General features: G+C 42.2%; 1 protein-coding gene across 1 annotated transcript in view; it reads left to right on the plus strand.

Annotated features, from left to right (window-relative positions):
• Positions 1 to 23,326, plus strand: part of LOC134355853 (fibroblast growth factor 4B-like) — a 42,727-nt gene extending 19,401 nt beyond the window's left edge. Inside the window, exons 3-4 of the mRNA XM_063066357.1 lie at positions 20,013 to 20,116; positions 23,150 to 23,326. Coding sequence (XP_062922427.1) covers positions 20,013 to 20,116; positions 23,150 to 23,326 — 281 coding nt within the window. The remainder of the gene's footprint in view (positions 1 to 20,012; positions 20,117 to 23,149) is intronic.
• The last annotated feature ends 468 nt before the right edge of the window (positions 23,327 to 23,794 follow it).

Consider the following 23,794-nt stretch of genomic DNA (forward strand, 5'->3'; position numbering starts at 1 on the left):
GGTGTAATATAAACATTTGCTTAACAATTACCTGATGTTGCAAAGAGGCAGGGGAGAAGTCTGCGGGACCAAGATACTGGTTAACTTGTATTTTTAAAAATACAAAAAGATTTCAATTGCTGAACACACCACAAATGGTTAAAAACATGTTGCGGACAAAGCGGATACTGCAAAAATGAGAGTAAAGAATGCCAGTTTGCCTTTGTGTTTCAAGGTAGAGGTGTTTTGACATTCACCGTGAATAATTCTGCACCTGTCACTTTTGAATCATTGATAATGATGGTTTAATTAAAGGAGATTGAGTATACTTGGACAGGGGGTGGACTTTCAAATAAGGATTACTGCATCTTGGCTGAAGTACAAGATCAGCTGATACTAGGAGTAATCCCGGGCAGTGGTCAATGCATTTCCCTTGTATTTCAAGCCCTGTTTTATTTTAGACCAGACTCTCCCACCTTCACGTCTCCACCCACCAATGCCAAGCCTCCACCCTTCAAAATGCTTGGTCAAAAATAGACCGCATGTGCTACAGCATGACTGTAAGCAAAGTTACAAGTAGCCTCCTTCGCCACTGAATTATGTGTGCATGTATATACTGTAAGCTTTGAGGAGTAGATTGTCTGCAAAAGTCTACTTTCGTTTGCAATGCATGCAGACCTTCTGGAATTTCATATTTTAACTACTTTTTACTGCAAAATAGTTTTTCAGAATCAGAAGCAAGTTTATTATCATTGACTTACAGTATGTCGTGAAATTTGTTTTGTAACAGCAGTACAGTGCAATAGATGAAAAAATTACTGTATGTTACAAGTATGGTATAAGTAATGCAAAAAGATAGCAAAAAGCTTGGTAACCCCCAGGAATGACCCTTTTGCTTCTGTTGTTTGTGTATGCAATCCTGATCTTGCGGAACAAATATTCCTTCAGTAAATGTACAGACGGTAAAAAATGCAGGAAACAATTTGCAGTGATTACTTAACTTCCAACATCCTTTCCATTAAAAATTGAAGCTGAATGCCTGACACGTGTTTATTTACAATCTCTGTTGAGAACATGTTAGCATCCGTTGAGAACTTTAAGGAATGCAAATGAAAGTTAAAGTCATAGAGTCACCGGCTAATACAGCACGGAAATAGGACAATTCTGCCCAACTCATCTGCGTTCCCATCAAGCACGACTAGGAACCTGTACAATCAATTTGTGGACCATGTTGCTCAGGGTTTTGGACTATATATTTTTTTTTGCATGACCTTTTTTTTTGCTCACTATTTTGAACGTGCTGTGTACATTTTGCACCTTGGCCGCAGAGGAAAACTGCTTCAGTCGGCTGTATTCATGTATGGTTGAATAATAGTTAAACGTGAATTAGATTTACCTACATTTGGCCCATATCCTTCTAGTTCCTTCCTATGCATGTACCTACCCAAATGTCTTTAAAAATATCAAGCGGTAAGTATTGGGTTGTGGTTATGTTACTGAAGAAGGAAGATTAGCAATTCTATAGCGCCCTTCACATCCCTTGAAGAGCATCCCATTTTCATTTATTTATTTTTACTTAGAGATACAATGCGGAGTAGGCTCTCTCAGTCCTTCGAGCCACATCACCTAGCGACCCCCGGAAAACCCAGTTTAACCCACACCTAATCATGGGACAATTTACAGTGACTAATTAACCTACCCCGTATGTCTTTCGACTGTGGGAGGAAACTGGAGGATTTGGAAAAAACCCGTTCACTCCACGGGGAGGACGTACAGAGGATGCCGGTCTGTCGTCGCGTCGTGCTAACCTCAACGTCCCTCACCTGACAGCCAATGAGGAGTGGCCACTGTTGCAACATAGGAAGCAAGAGGAAACACTGTAGCAACATGCACGCATTGGCCACTTTATTAGGTACCTCCTATATGTAATAAAGTAACCCCTGAATGTATGTTCGTTGTCTTCTGCTGCTGTAGCCCATCCACTTCAAGGTTCAATGTACTGTGCGTTCAGAGATGCTCCTCTCCACACCACTGTTGTATGAGTTGCTGTCACCTTCCTGTCAGCTTGAACCAGCGTGGCCATTCTCCTTTGACCTCTCTCACTAACAAGGCAGTTTCAGAGATACTCAAACCACACCATCTGACACCAACAACCATTCCACGATCACATGCCTTCCCCATTCTGTTGTTTGGTCTGAGCAACAACTGAACCTCTTGATCATGTCTGCATGCTTTTACGCATTGAGTTGCTGCCACATGATTGGCTGATTAGATATTTGCATTAACGAGTAGGTGTATTAGCCGTCCCTAATAAAGTAGCCACTGAGTGTAGGAAGCTAAAGGAATCCCTGCTGCAACATAGGAAACAACAACTAATTGACAAACAGCAAGTTGTCACAAACAACGGAGTGTTGAAGGGCAGGTAGAGTATCTTTGAGTAGTGTTTATTGATACTTGGTTGTTGATTTATTATCATATGTCCCAAGGTAGAGTGAGGAGCTTTGTTTTGCATGTCATACTTGTAGATCATTTCATCACATCAGGACATTGGGGTAAAACAGGGAAAGCAGCAACTGAATGCAGAATAAGCTTACAGAAAGCGTGCAGTGCAGACAGACAATAAGGCACAAGGCCATGAAAAGGTAATTGTGAGGTGAAGGGCTCATCCTCCCATATCTGCTCGGTAGTTTTATCTCACGGTAACAGTAGGAGAGAAGCTGTCCTTGATTCTGATGGTACTTGCTTTCAAAGCTGTTGCGTTTTCAGTCGGAGGGGGAAGAGGAAGAAGAGAAAATAATGTTCAGGGTATCAAGAATTAGAGGGCATAGACTTAAGATGAAAGAAGAAAGGATTTGATACAAAGGATGGCATGGTAGCGTGGTGCTTAATGTAATGCTTTACAGCACGAGCTGTAAGCTTGGGGTTCAATTCCCGCTGTTGTCTATAAGGAGTTTGTACATTCCCCCTGTGACCTCGTGGGCTCCTCTGGGTTCTTTCCACATTCCAAAGGCATACAGTTAGGGTTTGTGAGTTGTGGGCTTGCTATGTTGGCACCTGAGGCATCACCACGCTTGGAGGTTGCCCAGCATAATCCGCGCTGATTTGATTTGATGCAAAAGGCACATTTCACTATATGTTTCAACGTGTCCATGATGAATAAAGCTGACCTTATCTTTAAAAACCCAGGGGACAACTTTTTCAACCAGAGCGTGGTCAATATGTGGAATGAGCTACCTGAGGAAGTGCTTGAGGTCAGTATATTAACAACATTCGGGAACAGTTATTACTATTCAACCATTAGGCTCCTGAACCAGTGCAGTTCACTTCACTTACCTCAACATTGAACAGATTCCACAACTGGATCCATGATTTACGGACTCTCTTTCAAGGACTCCCCAACTCTTGTTCTCAATATTACTTATTTACTTTTTTTTGTATTTGTAGTTTGTCTTCTTTTGCACATTGGCTGTTTGTCAGTATTTGTATATAGCTTTTCATTTATTTTGTATTTCTTTGTCCTACTGTAAATGCCTGCAAGTAAATAGTATAAATACTTTGAAAATAAATTTACTTCTGACTTTGAACTTTCAACATTTAAAAGGTAGCCACATGTATGGACAAGGTTTTGAAGACACGGGCTAAAAGTGAGCAAATAGGATTAATAGATTGGAATCATTGTTGGGCAAACATGATAGGGCTGAATTGCCTGTACTCTGTGCTGCATGATTCTATGACTTTAAATGTTGGTCAGTGCTTTGGAAATAACTCTATTGTCCTGTTTCAAAATAGATTTGTCTTTTATATCCACCAGGAAACAGTCTGTGCCTTTCTCTGAGCTCTCACTCATGACTAAAGTTCTTCAAGCACGTGGCACTCCCTCAGAATTAAAATATTAGCCTAGAATATTTTTCTGTGCTTCTGTATCAGGAGGAGTTTCAGTAGCTAAGGAACAAGAGGACACCCATGAGACATAAGAGTAGAATTAGGCCATTCAGACCATCAAGTCCACTCTGCCATTCTATCATGGTCGATTTATTATCCCTCTTAAACTCCATTCTCTTCCCTTTTCTCCATAACCTTTGATGCCCTTTCTAATCAAGAGCCTATGAACCACCACTTTAAATATACCCAACGACTTGGCTTCCGCATTTACAGGTGGCAATGACTTCCACAGATTCAATACTCTCTGGCTGAAGTAATTCCTCTTCATCTCTGTTCTAAAGAGATGTTCTTCAGTTCTGAGGCTGTGCCCTTTATTCCTAGACCCTTCCACTATGGGAAACATCCTCTCCATGTCAACTCTATCTGGGCATTTCAATATTCGATAGGTTTAGACAATTAGACTGAAAAACGTCTTCTTCCTGAGGCTTGTTGTGCAAATGAATAAGGCTTGCCTGGCTTGCCAATGGCCTTTGAGTGTTATGCATCCTTGATGTCATTTATTGAATGTAAATATGGGATTTTTAAGAAATTAAGTCGTTCCACATGCATTGTAAATATCTGTTTTGCTCGGATTGGAGAGGCACGGTAATCTTGTTGTCTTGAGTAATGACAATGAAGTTCTCATCTACTCTATTTCCAATGAGATCCACTATCATTCTTCAAAACTCCAGTGAGTACAGGCCCTAAGCCTTCAAATGCTCCTCATACCTTAACCGTTTCATTCCCAGGATCATTCTCGTGAACTTCCTCTGGACCCTTTCCTTAGATCTTTTCTTAGATAAGAGGCCCAGAACTGCTGACCCAACTCGGCCTTGTTGACACCCAGTACTCAGCATCTCTGGGTTGCTGTACCAGAGGACTGGATCAATAAGGCAGAGAATAAGCCAGTTTCAGCAGGTGGGGCTCATTAAAACATCAGGAAATAGTGTGTTGGCTTTCATCAACCACGGAATTGAGTTCAAGATCCATGAGGTAATGTTACAACTATATAAGACCTTAGTTAGACCCCACTTGGAGTAATGTGTTCTGGTCACCTCATTAAAGGAAGGATGTGGATACTATAGAGCGAGTGCAGAGGAGATTTACAAGGATGTTGCCTGGATTGGAGAGCATGCCTTATGAGAATAGGTTGAGTGAACTTGACCTTTTCTCCTTGGAGTGACCTGATGAGAGGTGACCTGATAGAGATGTATAAGATGATGAGAGGCATTGACCGTGTGGACAGCCAGAGGCTTTTTCCCAGGGCTGAAATGGCTATCACGAGGGGGCATAGTTTTAAGGTGCTTGGAAGTAGGTACAAGGGGAATGTCAGGGGTAAGTTTTCACACAGACAGTGGTGGGTGCATAGAATGCAATGCCAGCAAAGGTGGTAGAGGCGGATATAATAGGGCATTTTAAAAGACTCTTAGATAGGTATATGGAGCTTAGAAAAATAGAGGGAAATTCTAGGTAGTTCCTGAGTAGGTTACATGTGGGCTGAAGGGCCTGTAATGTGCTGTAGATTTCTATGTTTCTATGTTTCTGTGAAATAAAGAGCTGGTATTGGTAAGTACGACCCTGAAATCTTACCAGTGATGTCCATGATCCGAGAGAGAATTGTTTCTATGAGGCAGCACAGAGTTTCTATGAGGCAACACTTTCTCTCGCAGCTTTGTACCCAAACTTGTTAAAATTCATTACAGTGAATGATTGAACAATTATTAGTGACCACTACCTGGACTAGAGTTGGCTTTCATAATCCAGTTCAGGAGCCTAATGGTTGTAAATTAATAATTGTTCCTGAATCCAGTAGTGTGGGACCCAAGGCTCCTGTACTTCTTATAACCACCATCAAGCAGGAGGCCCAGGAGCTTCAGGGCCTACACCACCAGGTTCAGGAACAGTTATTACCCTCCAACCATCAAGATCCTGAACCAGCGTGGATAACTTCACTTGCCTCAACTCTGAACGGGTCCCTCAACCTACAGACTCGTTGTCAAGGATTCTACAACTCATATTCTCAGTCATATTTATTTATTTATTTTTAATATTTGCGTATTTTTTTCTTCTTTTACACATTAGTTGTCAGTCTTTGTTTATATATAGATTTTCAGAAATTCTATTGCCTTTAAATGCCTGCATGAGAATGTATCTCAAGGTAGGACATGTTAACATATACTTACTTTGATAGTAAATTTAATTTGACTTTGAAGGAAGCTCCTCTAATCGAGCTGAAGAGAAAAGGGAAACTCTGGGTTGATTTCACTGGTGTTGAATATACCTCAGTGGAAATATCCTTGCCCCGCAGTCACCCTGTTCAAATTAGATTAGATTATGAGGACACACAGTCCTCTTTTATTGTCATTTAGTAATGCATGCATTAAGAAATGATACAATGTTCCTCCAGAATGATATCACAGAAACACAAGACAAACCAAGACTAAAAAAAACTGACAAAAACCACATAATTATAACATATAGTTACAACAGTGCAAAGCAATACCGTAGTTTGATAAAGAACAGACCATAGGCACAGTAAGTAAAGTCTCAAAGTCTCTCGAAAGTCCCATCATCTCACGCAGACGGTAGAAGGAAGAGAAACTCTCTCCTGCCATGAACCTCCAGCGCTGCAAACTTGCCGATGCAGCATCCTGGAAACACCCGACCACAGCCGACTCTTGAGTCCGTCCGAAAACTTCGAGCCTCCGACCAGCCCTCCGACACCGAGCACCGAGCACCATCTCTGCCGAGTGCTTCGACCCCAGCCCCGGCAACAGGCAATAGGCAAAGCCGAGGATTTGGGGCCTTCCCCTCCAGAGATTCTCAATTGCACAGTAGCAGTGGCAGCAAAGCAGACATTTCAGAAGTTTCTCCAGATGTTCCTCTGTGCTTCTCACGTCTGTCTCCATCAAATCAGGATTGTGCATGGCCCCACTTAACAAATACGACATCATTTCGGAGTGGCCCCGCACGCTGCGTTGCACCGCCATCTTCTCCTCTTTCTCTACAGATCCTGTATTCTAATCCATGCACTGCAGCTGCCACAACGCACGTTGCTATTCTCTGTGCTCCTCTCAAACCCATTCTTCACATCATAGAGTCATTGGGCATTACAGCACAGAAATAGGCCCTTTGGCCCATCTGGTCTGTGATGAACTATTATTCTGCCTATTTCCATCGACCTGCACCTGGGCCAAAGTCATCCATATCCCTTCCATCCATGTAGCTATGCAAGCAACTCTTAAGTCGTATAGAGTCATAGGCACACAAATGTCTTGGTAATTGTTAAGGGGCTCTACCACTAATGTATTTGTTGCTTTGATGGCTTAGCATTACATTACAGGCATGATGCCTGGCAGCACTTTCTGTTCTTTGATTTCAGTATGTTTTAGGCTAATTGGAATAGTGGATAATTGTACCATTGCATAAGCTTTAACTAATGCCTATACTTTATATATTTCATTAAAACACTTGGGATGTTGAAGCTGTAGGTTTATTCAAGCCTTGTGACTAAGTATGTGACTCTGTAGATGTGGTCACCTGCCTTGTAGCTAGCGTGTTTTGATAATACCATTAAATTGATTGAATTTGTGGTGATGAGTTTTACAATGCACTCTTAAGACCAAGAATTTCAACTGGAGTAATTTCAGAATCAGAGTCGGATTCAGATTCAGTCCTGATGGTGGGTCTCACCCTGAAATGTCAAGTCTTTATCATCCTCCACTGATGCTGCCTGCCTTGCTGTGTCCCTCCGGCATTTTGTGTGTGTTGCTTCAGTTTCATAATCACTGATATATGTTGTGAAATTAGTCACTTTGTAGCATCTCAGAATTTGGTGGAAGGAATTACAATTCTGTACCTCCAGTGAATGATAGTTTACCACTGCTAGTTGGATAATAATTTTTGGAGTAACACACACAAAATGCCGGAGGAACTCAGCAGGCCAGGCAGAATCTATGGAAAAGAGTAAACAGTCAACGTTTCGGGCCGAGACCCTTCATCAAGAATGAAGTGAAAATGATGAGGAGTCAGAGTAAGGTGGGTGGGGAGGGGGTGGGAGGAAGAAACATAAGGTTGAGAGGTGAAACTGGAAGGGGGGTGTTGGTGAAGTAAAGGGTTAGGAAGTTGATTGGTAAAGGAGATACAGGGCTGGAGAAGGGGGAATCTGATGGGAGAGGACAGAAGGCCATGGAAGAAAGAAAAGCAGGGGGAGCACCAGAGGGCGGTGATGGGCAGGCAAGGAGATAAGGTGAGAGAGCCAAACGGGAATGGGGAATGGTGAAGGAGGGGCCATGACCAGAAGTCCGAGAAATTGAACCTCCAACCTGATAAAATGAACACTGATTTCTTGAACTTCCGGTAATGCCCCCCCTTCACTGAACTACTCCAGAAGCAATAGACTCACTGTCAAGGGCTCATGTTCTCAGTAATATTTATTTTTATTATTTGCACAGTTTTCCTTCTTTTACAGATTAATTGTTTGTCAGACTTTTTTTATTTATTGGCATACAGTGTAGAATAGGCCCTTCAAGCCATGCCGACTAGCAATCTTCTGATTTAACCCTGGCCTAATCACGGGACAATTCACAATGACCAATTAACCGACCAACCAGTACGTCTTTGGACTGTGGGAGGAAACTGGAGCACCCAGAGGAAACCCACGCGGTCACATGAGAACATCTTTACAGATAGCAGCAGGAATCGAACGCCGGTCACTGGACTGTAAAGTGTTGAACTAAACACTATGCCACAGTGCCCTGCCAAATTATTTATGTATAATTATTCATAATTTCTATTGCCTGCAAGAAAAAGAATCTCCATGCTGACATATATCTTCTTTGATAATAAATTTACTTTGATTATGACCGTTCTCAGTACCAACGATGGTGGATTGTGTTTAGAGTAATGGTGATAGCTAATCTGATATTCCCTGTTCCAAACCACCATCCAAACACAGAATTATAAATAAAGCAGAGATTGGTAGGTTCTTGATATGTCAGGGCATCAAAGGTTATGAGGAGGAGTCAGCCAAATGGAGTTGAAAGGGATTATTAATCTGCATGATGGAATATCAGAGCAGACTTGATGGGCTGAATGGCCTAATTCTGCTCCTATATCTTATGGTCTTATGTTCGCTAATGAATGAATATGGCATTATTGTTTTGGAGACTCTGTGAGGTGCCATATCCTTACACAAATAATACTTTGTTATAGCAATTTATTCATTAAATTACAAATTTTACTGGAATATCGTTTTCATCACTGATGTTTAACTCAGAGTTTCCTAGGCAAGGTTGTTGAAATAACCAAAGATACAAGGTAAAGACGGCACTATTAATACATTCTGACTATTACCTCAACAATATTCCTATCTTAAGTTCCTGTGGGATAAACAGATTGAATGAATAACCTTCTGATTCAAAGCACATGATTGCGGGAAAGATGAGACTGATTTTAACATCCACTGGATTAAAAATTGTATAGGTTACTTCAGCAACTCACGTTACATTATTCTCAAGGTAAGTAACTTCCTTTCTGCTTCTCTCTTTCTCGCCCACATATTAATTCCATCTTGCACATTTATTTAATTGAATTACTTAATGTTTTCCCGCTTGCTTTTTTAATCTGTCTTCATAGTCCCAGTCTGACAGATTAATTTCTGCAATTCTCTGTTATTAAAAAAAAAACATAGACATAGAAACATGGAAACATAGAAATCTACAGCACATTACAGGCCCTTCGGCCCACAATGTTGTGCAGACCATGTAACCTACTCTAGAAACTGCCTAGAATTTCCCTACCGCATAGCCCTCTACTTTTCTAAGCTCCATGTACTTATCTAAGAGTCTCTTACAAGACCCTATTGTATCCGCCGCTACCAGCGTCGCTGGCAGTGCATTCCACACACCCACCATCACCACTTAAGTTAGAGTATTGAACAGAGAACAGCACAGGAGCAGGCTGTTCAGTCCATCATGCCGGTACTGACCATATTAAACTACCACCTGCCTGCACATAGTCTGCATACACCTGCCTGTTTATGTGTTTGTCTAAATGTTCCTATTGGATCTGCTTCCTCTATCTGATCTAGAAGCACATTCCAGGCACCTACCACTCTCTGTGTAAAACCAACACATGTCGTATTTCTCCTTTAAACTTGCCCCTCTCACTTTCAACCCGTTCCCTTTAGTATTTAACCATTTCCACCGTAGGAAAACCACTCTAACTATCTACCCTGTCTACAACTCTCATAACTTTGTATGCTTTTATCTGACCGCCCCTCAAGCTCCGATGCTCCAAGTTTATTCACTCCAAGTTTAATCAACCTCTCCTCCAAGCTAATACTCTCCATTCCAGACAACATCTCAGTGAACCTCACCTGTACTCTCCCCAAAGCCTCCACATCCTTCCTGTAACGCGGTCACCAGAACTGCACACAATACCGAGGCGGCCTAACCAAGTGTGGACTAACCAAAGTTTTATACTCATTGCCCTGACTGATGAAAGCAAGAGTTCCATACACCTTTACCACTTCAAAAGTTCAAGGTGAATTTATTATCAAAATACCTATATGTCATATGAACACACAACAGAACTGCGCAAATCTGACTGTCAGAGAGTTGGATATGATGGACAACCTATATGTCAGCATATACTACCTCGAGACTCATTATCTTGTGGGAATTCACAGTAGATACAAAGAAATACAATAAAATCAATGAAAAACTACACACAAAGACCGACAAACAGCCAATGTGCTAAAGAAGACAAACTGTGCAAATACAAAAATAATATTGAGCACGTGAGTTGTAGAGTCCTTGAAAGTGAGTCTGTAGGTTGTGGAACCAGTTCAGAGTTAAGGGGAATGAAGTTATCCATGACGGTTCAAGAGCCTGATGGTCCAGAGGGGTAATAACTGTTCCTGAACCTGGGGTGGTATGGGACCGAAGGTTCCTGTACCTCCATCCCATGGCAACAATGAGAAGGGAGTATGGGCTGGATGGTGGGAATCCTGTTGATGGATGCTGTTCTTTTTTGTGGCAGCTCTCCTTGTAGATGTGCTCAATGGTGGGGCGAGCTTTCCAACTGTACTGTCTCTTTGAGGGAACTATGCATTCATATCCCATGATAACCTTTGCATATCAATTCTTCTAGGAGTGCTGCCATTTACTGTATACTTTCTTTTGACGTCCCAAATGCAGCAGCTCACAGTTGCCCAGATTAAAATGCACCTTCAATTTCTCGATGCTGGTGTACAACTGATCTCTATCCTACTGAATCTTTGACTATCCAGCTCTGCCCATGTTGGTGCAACAAAGTTGGGTAACTTCTTTGTTGCAAGCAAAGACCCAGGAAGTAAGCTATTGGGGGCCTTTTACCTTATGAAGGAACTTCATTAGAATGGTCATAGAGGAGTTGTGATTGCTTTTAGACATCCAAAAAGCAAAGGCCAAGAATATGAGATAGGCACAGTAAATCCAATGAGAAATTCAGGAGAAACGTCTTCACTCAGAGATGGTGTGAGTGGGGATCTGTTAGAATGTGGAACAAAACACCAATGTTGTGAAAGGGACAAGTCGATTATGGAGGGCAGAGGGCGGCACGTAGCGTAGTGGTGCACGCAATCACTTTACAGCGACAACTGCGAAGATTGGGGTTCAATTCTCTCTGCTGTCTATCAGGAGCCGATATGTTCTCCCCATGACCACTTGAATTCCCTACGAGTACTCCAATTTCCCCCCCAACGTTCCAAAAGACATACAGGTTAGTGTTCGTGAGCTGTGCACATGCTATGTTTGCACCAAAAGTGTGGTGATTCTTGCGGGCTGCCTGGCCCAATCTGCGCTGATTTGATTTGACACAGATGACTCATTTCACCCTATGTTCGGATGTTTCGATCTTTATGCGACAAATAAAGCTAACCTTTGTCTTTTGAAAGAAGTTGGGGTGGAAGCATGGAGCTGGCTACATGACCCCATGAGACAGGTCCACTATTCAATTCATCGGAATCAGGTTTAATATCACCAGCATATGTTGTGAAATTTGTTAACTTTGCAGCAGCAGTACAATGCAATACATAATGATGGAAAAAATGTGAATTACTTATATATATATATATTAGCTAAATTAAAGTAGTGCAAAAATAAATACAAAAACAACCATAAAAATAAAATAAATCATCTACCTTATCCACGTACTTGGCCCTGGCTCATTCAGAGTGTATCGCAAGAAGCCATCTCTATCTTTCCTTTATTACTCTCAATGATTGGACTTTCACAACTGCAGGAGAGGATTCTAAAATCCGGCAATGTGCAGGCAAGAAGAGTTTCTCCTCATCTCCATATTTCCTTCCAACGCGATAAGAGACCGACGTGTCCCATGGAGTCTATCCCATGGGGAGACATGCCAACTGTAAGATTGGGGTTCAATTCCCACTGCTGTCTGTAAGGAGTTTGCACATTCTCCCCATATCTGCTTGGGTTTACTCCAGGTGCTCTGGTTTCCTCCCACAGCCAAAGACGTGCAGGTTACGGGCATGATATGTTGGTGGAAACACTTGCAGGCTGTGCCCAGCACATCCTTAATGCAAAATGATACATTTCTCTGTTTATTTTTATAAATATGTGACAAATAAAGCTAATCTTTATCTCTGGAGGTTCCCTATCATGCCTTCTCCCATCGCAGTGCTAAACGGTTCACTCTGTGTTCTGGGGAGCCTCACACGGAGCATAAAGACCATCAAAGTTTCCATTTGTGTACTCCTGCTGGGGAATGTTGGGAGCTGCAAGACATGGAAGGAAGCAGATCCTGTGGTGAGATAAGGAGTGAATCTGGACCTGGGAAGAACGTGGCTCTGATCTTTCCTCCTTGTTCATGGGGACATTGGCGACAGCAGGCATCAAGGTTTTATCTCCTTTGAACATCAGAATCAGAATCAGGTTTATCGACACTCACGTATGTCATGAAATGTGTTGTTTTGGGGTAGCAGTACACTGTAATACTTACAGAATGAAATATAAAAAATAAATTATAAAAAATAGTGAGGTAGTGTTCCTGGACGTTTCGGAAATCTGATAGCAGTGGAGAAGAAGCTGTTCCTAAAACATTAAGTGTGCATCTTCAGGTCCTATACCTCTCCCTGATGGTAGTAATGAGAAGAGGGCATGTTCTTGGTGGTGACAGACCTCAATGGTGGACGCTGCCTTCTTGATGCATCATGTTTTGAAAGATATTCTTGATGGTAGGCAGGCTAGTGCCCACGATGGAGCTGGCTGAGTTTTCAACCCTCGGCAGATGTTCTCGATGCCTGCTTGATCGAGTTTTAGTTGATGCTTGTTCCAAGTTAGATGGATAGGAGTACTATGTGTGTTCCTGAATCCAACCTAGCAGGACAATCCCTTTAGTTACAGGGAGACCATGGAAACTTTGATAACATTGGGATGCTATGGTAGAAAGTACACAAAACAAGCAAAATTAAATAAAGCTATACTCCTCATGTCAGACCTTTCTGTGGGGCTACAACAATTCTCTTGGACAGATCCGACTCCTCACAGCAAGGGTTCCTCAGCTGGGGTCCACAGACCCCTCGGTTAATGATAGGGGTCCATGGCATAAAAGTAGGTTGGGAACCCCTGCTTTCCAGGAAGTGGTCTATGGCATTGTCAGCCATGCATGAGGGAGGCACATGACTTGTAAATGTAAAATGCTGGAACTTTCACTCAAGGAGTTATAGGAAAAAGTTGAATAGGTTAGAACTTTATTCCCTGGAGAGCAGGAGAATGAGGGAAGATTTGACAGAGGTACACAAAATTATGAGGGGTATTGATAGGGTAAATGCAAGCGTTGAGATTGGGTGGAACTAAAACTAAAGTTCATGAGTTAAGGGTGAAAGGTGAAATGTTTAAGGGGAACATGACGGGGAACTTCTTCATTCGGAGGTTAGTGAGAATGTGGAATGAACTGCCAGCAGAAATGCTGGATGTGGGTTCGAGTTCAGCGTTTAAGAGAAGTTTGCATCCAACTAGCATATTACTCTGGGTTCCCCTGTTCACAGTATCAAACAAGTTGCCTGCAGTAACGCACACAAAGTGCTTGAGGAACTCAACGGGCAGACAGCAACTATGGAGGGAAATGAAATGTCGACGTTCCAGGCCCAGACCCTTCATTGGGACTCCTGCTGAAGTCCTATTGAAGGGTCTCAGCCCAAGTGTCAACTGTTCATTTCCCTCCATTGAATCTGCCTGACATGCTGAGTTCATCCAGCATTTTGTGTGTGGTGCTCAAGATCTCCAGTGCCTGCAGAATCTCTTGTGTTTATAATGACCTCTAGTGATGTGAGTTAGCCATATCCATTAATGAATGAATGAGGTAGCCTTACTTAGTCTAAAAGAGGTAGCCTGTCTCTTGGCTAATCCCCTAGTCTGGAGGTCACTTCTGATGTCTGTTTTCTGTAGGTGTCAGGATGATATTTTCCCAAATTTTAATTTTAATTTTATTTGTAGAAATGCAGTCATAGAGTCATAGAACACCACAACACAGAAACTGGCCCTTTGGCCCATCTAATCCATGCTGAACTGTTATTCTACCTAGTCCCATTGACCCGTACCTGGACCATTGTCTTCTATACCCTTCCAATCCATGTGCTTATCCAAAGTTCTCTTAAATGGTGAAATCAATCATGCAACCGTGACTTCCATTGGCATCTTGTTCCACGCTCGCACCAACCTCGGAGTGAAGAAGTTTCCCCTTGGGTTCCCATTAAGTACACTTAGTGACCACTTCATTAGGTTTTTTTTGCTCGGGTAATGCAAATATCTAATCAGCCAATCACTTGGCAGCAACTCAAAACACAAAAACACGCAGATGTGGTCAAGAGGTTCACTTGTCGTTCAGACCAAACATTAGAATGGGGACGAAATATGATATAAGTGACTTTGAACGTGGTTGGTGCCAGAGGGGGTGGTTTGAGTATCTCAGAAACTGCTAATCTCCTGGGATTTTCACACAGAACAGTCTCCAGTTTACAGAGAATGGTGTAACAAACAAAAAAAATAAGTCCAGTGAGCGGCAGTTCTGTGGGCAAAAACACCTTGTTAATGAGAGAGGTTAGAGGTTAATGGCCAGACTGATTCAACCTGACAGGAAGATGACAGTAACTCAAATAACCAAGAGTTACAACAGCAGAGCATTTGTGAAGCACAAAACATCGAACCTTGAAGTGGGTAGTGTTATGTTTTGCATCGTCGAAACCTTAAACTGATTCAAAGGAAGACATGGGAGTCTGGGAGTGCAGGTCTGACTTTGTGTTTACTTTAACTAAGGCAGGGATGTATCACGCGGTAGCGTCATGACATATGCTATTCGTGTATTTATACATATAACTCAAAATGAATTATTTAAACAAACAAGAATAGTTAATCAGCCAATATATATACAAGATTACTCAAATATTATTTAAACATTAAATACGCAACAGATGGGCTACAGCAGTCGAAGATCATGATTGTACAGTCATTAAGTAACGTGGCCACTGAGTGTGTTTCACCTTTCACTCTTAACCTATGACCTCTAATTCTATGTTATCTAACTATTATCTAAATAGCAATGTCATGTTTCAACAATGGTTTATTGATCAGAAAGCATCTTTAAAATAGTTAGTAATTTCAAAAAAAATAGTATACTTTTATTGCTTCTAAAGGGTCTCAGCCCAAAACTTGGACTCCTTATTTCTTCAGATGTTGCCTGACCTGCTGAGTTCCTACAGCACGTTGTGTGTGTTACTCTGGATTTCCAATATCTGCAGAATCTCCTGTGTTTACTTGTATGGAACACAATGTTGCGACAGATTATTACCCAGTCTGGCGATCCTTTCCTCTAACAATGTCTGAGCTACTTCTGCCGATGATCAGTAGAGTTTTGATTAGTGAAAGTTGACAACACTGGAAGGCTTGTAACAGAAGCTAGCAGTTTTGGAACATAATATACCAGTGCTTAGGGATTAATGATTGTGCAGTGTGAATCATCTCAATGTGTGACACACTGCTTTAATCTTGGTTAAAGTTCTGCCAACTTTTTATCTTTTTATCTATTTGAATAATACTAATTCCACCAAAAGTACACCAGATCCTCTGCTTAGTCAGAGTTTACATTATTTCATAATACCACTGCAAGTAACCATACCAGTTCAAAGTTCAAAGTTAATTTATTATCACCATATAGTATCATAAGATTTATTATCTTGCAGGCATTCATAGTTGAACACCCAAGTTAGGCAGTCTTTCATTGATTCTATTATGGTTATTATTCTATAGACTTATTGAGTATGCCCACAGGAAAATGAATCTCGGGGTTGTATATGGCAACATATATGTACTTTGATAATAAATTTACTTTGAACTTTGAACTTTTAAAACAAAAACACAATATAATCAATGAAAAACTATCACAAAGACAGACAAACAACCAATGAGCAAAAGAAGACGAACTGCATAAGAAATAGACAGATAGGTAGATAAATAATACTGAAAACATGAGTTGTATAGTCTTTGAAAGTAAGTCCATAGGTCGTGAAGCTGAGGTGAAAAGCTTTTGAATATTTCTGAACGTGCTGTGTTCACCACTCTGTGGGTGGGATTTGATCCTTTTTACCAAGTACTGTTTCCATCTGGAAGGCTGATGTTGCTGGGGAGCCCTCGTCAACCTTGATTGATTTCTGTAGACCTGAAATACAAAATGGCAAACGGATTTCAGTAAAATAATAAATTTTATTTCAGTAAAATAAACGGATCAGTCAACAGGAAATCTGTGTTATGGGAAAGTTACAATGGATGTAATTTTTAACTTCTTCTTGAGTAATGGTCAATTACAGCCATGCATAACCTGCATGCTGGAGTTACCAGGGTCAGCAAACCTGGAAACTGTGGTGCCATTGGCCAGCATGAATAAGTGGGAGGTGTAGCAGTAGTTACTTGTGCAGGTATTGTGAGGGCAATACTTGTCCATATATGGAGAGTTAATCCTGCCTGATTGAATTGTGAGACTGAGCATAGCGCACACTCACTAGTTCAGTCTTATAGCTTGAAACCATGTGCAGCACAGTAGTTAAGTCTTGAGTCCAGGGTCCAGAGATTTAAGCATTTTACAGATTCGAATGGGCAAAGAAGTGGCAGATGGAACACAGTGTAGGGAAGTGTATGGTCACGCACTTTGCTAGATGGAATAAAAGTGTAGACTATTATCTAAATGGGGACCGAATTCAGAAATCAGAGGTGCATAACTCCCTAACGGTTAATTTGCAGGTTGTGTCAGTGGTAAGGAACTTGAATGCAATGTTAGCATTCAATAGGTCTAGAATATATAACAGCAAGGATGTCATTCTCCTGAGGAGGAGATGATGGCGGTGCGACACCGCACAGCAGCCGCTCCGGTGAATGATATCTGTTATCTGTCAAGTAGGGTACCGTGCACAATCCTGATTTGATGGAGGCAGACGTGAGAGCACGGAAGAACATCTGGAGAAATTTCTGAAATGCCTTTTTTGCTGCCGCTGCTACTGTGTGATCCAGAATCTCCGGAGCAGAAGGCCCCGAGTCCTCAGCTTTGCTTGTTGCTCGGCGGCCGGGGCGGGTTTAAGGCGCTAGGCAGAGGATGGTGCTCGGGAGGCTGTATCGGAGGGCTGGTCGGAGGCTCGAAGTTTTTAGACAGACTGAGAGTCGGCTGCAGTCAGATGCTTCCAATACATCGGCAGTTGTCGGCGCCTGGAGATTTATGGCAGGGAGAGATTCTCCCTTTTGCCGCCTGCTATCGGGACTATCGGGAGTCGATCGGAACTTTGAGACTTTTTTTTTACCATGTCCATGGTCTGCTCTTTATCAAATTATGGTATTGCTTTGCACTGCTGTAACTATCTGTTATAATTATGTGGTCTTGTCAGTGTTAGTCTTTGGTTTGTCCTTTTTTTGTGATATCACTCTGGAGGAACATTGTATCATTTCTTAATGCATGCATTTCTAAATGACAATAAACGGGGACTGAGTGTCCTCATAATCTAATCTAATCATTCTGAGGTTTTATAAGGCATAGGTCAGAACTCATTTGGAGTATTGTGAGCAGTTTTGGGCCCCTTATCTCAAGTGGAATTCATTGCCGCAAATGGATGTGGAGGCCAAGTCATTGTGTATGGGGTGGGGGGGGGGGGGATGAATACAGGGCCCTGGTGGAGGACTTTGTCAAATGGTGCAAGTTGAATCATCTGCAGCTCAACATCAGTAAGACAAAGGAGATGGTGATAGACTTTAGGCAGACTAAACCTGGACAGCTTCAGGTTACTATCGATGGCGAGGACGTGGATGTGGTGAGGACCTACAGGTGCCAGGGCGTGCACCTAGATGACAGATTTGAGTGGAGCACCAACACAGAGCCTGCGTACAAGAAGAGCCAGAGTCGTCACTACTTCCTGAGGAGACTGAAGTCCTTTGGAGGGTGCAGGCCTCTCCTTCACATGTTCTACCTGTCTGTTGTTGCCAGTACAATCTTACATGTGGTGGTGCATCAACACGGGCGATATCAACAGGTTCAATAAACTGATGAGAAAGGCTGGCTCTGTTATAGGAGTCATTATGGACCCACTGGAAGCTGTGGTAGAACAAAGGACCCAGTGGAAAATCCTGGCAATTCTAGACATTTCTCACTCTCTGCATAGATAGATATACTTTATTGATCCCGAGGGAAATTGGGTTTTGTTACAGCTGCACCAACCATATAGCATAAATATAGCAATACAAAAACCACAAGCAATCAAACACCAATAGGCAAACTATGCCAGATGGAAATAAGTCCAGGACCAGCCTATTGGCTCAGGGTGTCTGACCCTCCACGGGAGGAGCTGCAAAGTTCGATGGCCACAGGCAGGAACAACCTCCCATGACGCCCAGTGTTGTATCTCGGTGGAATATGGCCGGAGTCCAACAGCAAAAAGTTCAATATCCGGTCTACAAACACGTTCCTCGATCGTAATATGACCAGGATTACACCATCCATTGTTAACCAGAACAGCAAGCCCCCAACTCCTTTATGCTTACCAACTTGGCTGAACAGAGGAGCAATTTTAATAATAGACTAAGACAACTGCACTGCTCCAAAGAGCGCCATAGAAGGTCATTCTTACCCTCGGCCATTAGGCTCTATAACGAGTCAACCTACAGCTGGGAAAGCAATGAACTCCTCCTATTAGACTACTTTAAATAGCTTTTTTTTTTCAATCCTTCTTACTTCTCTTCTAATATTTGTATATCTATGCAATTGTAATGCTACTGTGACACTATAATTTCCTTTGGGATCAATAAAGTATCTATCTATCTATATTTAAAGTGGGAGTTGATAGGTTCTTGATCAGCAAGCACGCTAAGGTTGCAGGGAGAAGGCAGAAGAATGAGGTTGAAAGAGAAAATAAATCAGCCACGATTGAATGGTGGAGCAGACTCAAGCATCCAGATCCTGGCCCTATGTCTCATGGTGATATGGTCCTTCTACCTCGATATTCCAGTAACCAGGGTTTGATCCTGACCTCTGGTGCTGACTTTGTGGAGTTTGCATGTTCTCTCTGTGATATCTTGTGTTTATGAACCACTAGGGTTTGCTTTCTTTTGAATTCCAGGTAGAAGGTTCTAGAAGTGACGTGCCTCTGAAAGATTACAGTATTTATTTTCAAAATGACATTTATATTGGTAGGAATAATTATAGAATGTTACAAGCCCTTGATAGAGTGGATGTGGAGAGGATGTTTCCTACGGTGGGAGAGTCTGAGACCAGAAGACACAGCCTCAGAATAGAGGGTCATCCTTTTAGACTGGAGATGTGGAGGAATTTCTTTAGCCAGAGAGTGAGGAATCAGTGGAGGAAAGTCTTTATGTATATTTATGGCAGAGGTTGACAGATTCTTGATTGAGGGGTATGAAGGGTTACGGGAAGAAGGCTGGAAATTGGGGCTAAGAGGGAAAATGGATCAGCCATGATGAAATGGCAGAACAAAATTGATGGGCCAAATGGCCTAATTCTGCTCCTATCTCTTATGGTCTAATGACATTTATGATTCTTATTTCTTTTCCCTTTAGGTCTTTTAATGATTTCTACGGTAGAGCTGGGAGTGGTCAGTTTGTATGGTATGAAGACCCATGCCTTCATTGCAATGAATAACAAAGGTCGACTGTATGCAGCGGTGAGTAAAATCAACTGTGTCCATCCTCTTCTCTTTTTCAGTTTTCTAGCACAAAATCGGGTGTTTCCAGCTCGGCAAATTGAGCCCTTAGATCCGAATCCCCGGAGCAGCCTGGAGTAGGCCCAAGCCTCGGTCTCAGTTCCTCACGTTAGTGACTGGTCACGCACTCAGTTCACCATTTTACTGGCAGGCTGACTGCAGTGGTACAACACTCCCCCAACATGACACCAAGATGTCGGGCGTGGGTGAGAGGGCAGCACGGTGGCAACACTTCACAGCACCGGCGACCACCGATCAGCATTCAAATCCCGCTGCTGTCCGTAAGGAGCTTGTACGCTCGCCCCATGACCGCATAGGTTTCCTGCAGGGGCTTCAGTTTCCTCCCGCATTCCAAAAAGAAATGTACGATTAAGGTTAGTGAGACGTGGGTTATGATGGCGCCGGAAGTGCGGCGACACTTGCAGGCTGCCCCCAGCACAACTCTTGGATTGTTTTGGTTGTTAATTGCACTCCGCTGTACGTTTCAATGTACAGTACTAGGCAACAGTTTTTTTATATATATATATATATATATATACACACACAAACTATACATATATATATATATAGCTAGGGTGCCCAAGACTTTGGAACAGTACTGTAGTAATTTTATGAATTGCACTGTACTGCTGCCACAAACAAAAGCAAATTTCCAAATTTCATGACGTATGTGAGTGATGATAAACCTGATTCTGATACGGGTCTCTATTATGGACTGAGAGTGGGAAGGAGGCAGGGAGAGGGGAATCGTGGTGGGGAAAAGGGGAAGGGAGAGGGGAAGAAACAGGAAGCACCATGGAGACACTCTGTAATGATTAATAAACCAATTGTTTGGAATCAAATGGCCTTGCCTGGTTTCTCGGGGCTGGGTGTCTCTGCTCCCGCGACACACCCCTGCGCCCCCGCCGTTCCTGGCACTCCTTCTCTGCTATCAATCCCACACCCCACCCGTGGCACTCCACCCTTGCCATTCCCAACACAGTTTGCTGTCTGCACCACCTTGACAAATACAGTACTGTTCAAAAGTCTTAAGTATCCTAGCTATATATATGTGCCCGAAGCTTTTATACAGTACTGCCTAAGGGACTAATAAACCTAAACTTAATCATTATCATTATCTTTGTGCGTCAGACCTTTAAGGTACATTGCAGTCCTTTTCTTTCTATATTTTTCCTAATTGTATGAGGGGAGGGGAACATCGACTCAGACCATGAGAGGCCTGCGTCGGGCATTTTCATGCCTTACAGGGCGCAGATTGGAAGCCTTTGAGGGGCACCACTCCTCGCACAGACACTTTATAATTGTATAAACGTGAGCTAACAGAATCAAAATCAGAATTAGATTTATTATCAGTGACGTATGTCGTGACATTTGTTGTTTTATGGCGGCAGTACAGTGCAATGCAAATAAAAATGCTAAGTTACAATAAGAAATATATTTTAAAAAAAGTAAGTAGTGCAAAGGGAGAGCAAAAAGTGAAGTAGTGTTCATGGGCTGATAGTAAAGTAAAGGCATCCGTTAGTCTTGCGAGACCATGGATCTGCGCCTGGAAAGTCTTCACTCTCCAGGGCGCAGGCCTGGGAAAGGTTGTATGGAAGACCGGCAGTTGCCCATGCTGCAAGTCTCCCCTCTCCACGACACCAATGTTGTCCAAGGGAAGGGCATTAGGACCCATACAGCTTGGCACCAGTGTCGTCGCAGAGCAATGTGTGGTTAAGTGCCTTGCTCAAGGACACAACACGTTCCCTCAGCTGGGGCTCGGACTCACGATCTTCAGGTAGCTAGTCCAATGTTTGGCCACGTGCCACGTGCCCGCACAATGGGCTGATGGACCATTCAGAAATCTGATGGTGGTGGGGAAAAAGCTGTTCATGTTCTTCAGGCTCCTGTACCTCCTCCCTGATGATCATAAAGAGAAGAGGGTAAGTCCTCAATGATGGATGTGACCCTTTTGAAGCATCAGCCTTTGAAGATATCCTTGATGCTGGAGAGGCTAGTGCCCACAATGGGGCCGGCTGAGTTTACGGCCCTCTGCTGTTTCTCCCAATCCTGTGGAGTACCAGATGGAGATGCAACCAGTTAGAATGCTCTTCGTGGTACAACTGTAGAAAATTTGTTAGAAAATTTGGTGACACACCAAAGTTTCTAATGAAATATTGTATAGTCACCGACAAAGTATGACAGCAGCAGTATAACAATCCTCCAGTATTACACCAAAATGTCACACTGGTTTGACATTATGAGTGAGTCTGATAGCTGGATGCGTGTCAGAACTTTCCTTTGCATGACACTCCTTTTCTTTCCGAATTTTTGATAATTCTTCAAAAGGGTGGCATTCGTCATGAAGGACATACCCTCTCTCATCGCTACCATCAGGGAGAAGGTACAGCAGCCTGAAGCCACACACTCACTGTTTTAGGGACAGCTTCTCCCCTCCGCTATCAGATTTCTGAATGGACAATGAACCCACGAACACTGCCTTGCTATCTTTGTTTGACTCTTTTTCTGTGCTTCTTATTTAATTAAAAATTCAAAGTGTTGTTCAATATCTGCAGGCTGTCCTGAAGAAAATTCCACAAAATAGCAATAAAAAAGGTGTGACCAAAAACCAGAAACACATCATAATATATCATTTTATATATATACACACATATATATTTCTTATTGTAATTCATAGTCTTTTTAATGTCTTGCACTGTTTTACTGCCACAAAAATGGCAAATTTCACATTTCACTGATTTTAACTGATATTAAACCTGATTTTCATTCTGATTCTCTATATTCTCCATAGAAATGGGAGCTAACTGTCACAGTGAGTGATACAATACAGTTAGTGGAGGGGAGCTTTGTTCAGTGGCTTGGTGTTCTAAGCTTGTATACAATTGCTACTACATCGCTAAAAATGGTTTTGTAATGAGGAACTGAAGCCTGTGCTGTAATTATACGAGCACTCTCTATGAACAGGCATCAACTGACAAGTAACTTCTCTTTCAGACGGACTTCAATAACGAGTGCGAGTTCAAAGAAAGGCTCTTGCCCAATCGCTACAACGTGTATGAATCAAAGGCCTACCCAGGGATGTACATAGCACTGAGTAAGCACGGAAGAGCAAAAAGAGGAAGCAAAGTTTCACCCACCTTGAGAGTTACGCATTTTTTGCCGAGGCTGTAAAGAAACAAATACTTGAAATTTCACAAGTCCTAAACTTCATGGAAATAGCATTGCAGAAGAGTATATATGTACAGGACATTTCTAGTTTAACATTAACTTATTAACTTATGTGGAAACGGCATTACGTGTAAATATGTTTTACTTTTTATAGTTATTTTGACATTAATGCTGCTTTAAAAAGAAAGTATGACCACGGGCAAGCGTAAAGGTCACTTACCATAAAGGTCAGATTGTGCTCACAGCCTGAGGTTTTACACCCTTATATAAAAGAGGAGTCATCAGTTACTATGTTAGCCTCATCAGACAGTTTCTTGCATTACAATGAGTTATGTAAGGAATTCATTGGTGGTGCGTTGGAGAGGTGATTATTGCTGAACACCAAAGTGATACGTGACTTGGAACCAAGTCAGCAATAAATAAAATGGGTAGATTCTAACAGGAATGCCATTGTGGGTGTGTTGAATCCTT

The sequence above is a fragment of the Mobula hypostoma genome, chromosome 13, assembly GCF_963921235.1.
Source record: "Mobula hypostoma chromosome 13, sMobHyp1.1, whole genome shotgun sequence".
Lineage (NCBI taxonomy): Eukaryota > Metazoa > Chordata > Chondrichthyes > Myliobatiformes > Myliobatidae > Mobula > Mobula hypostoma.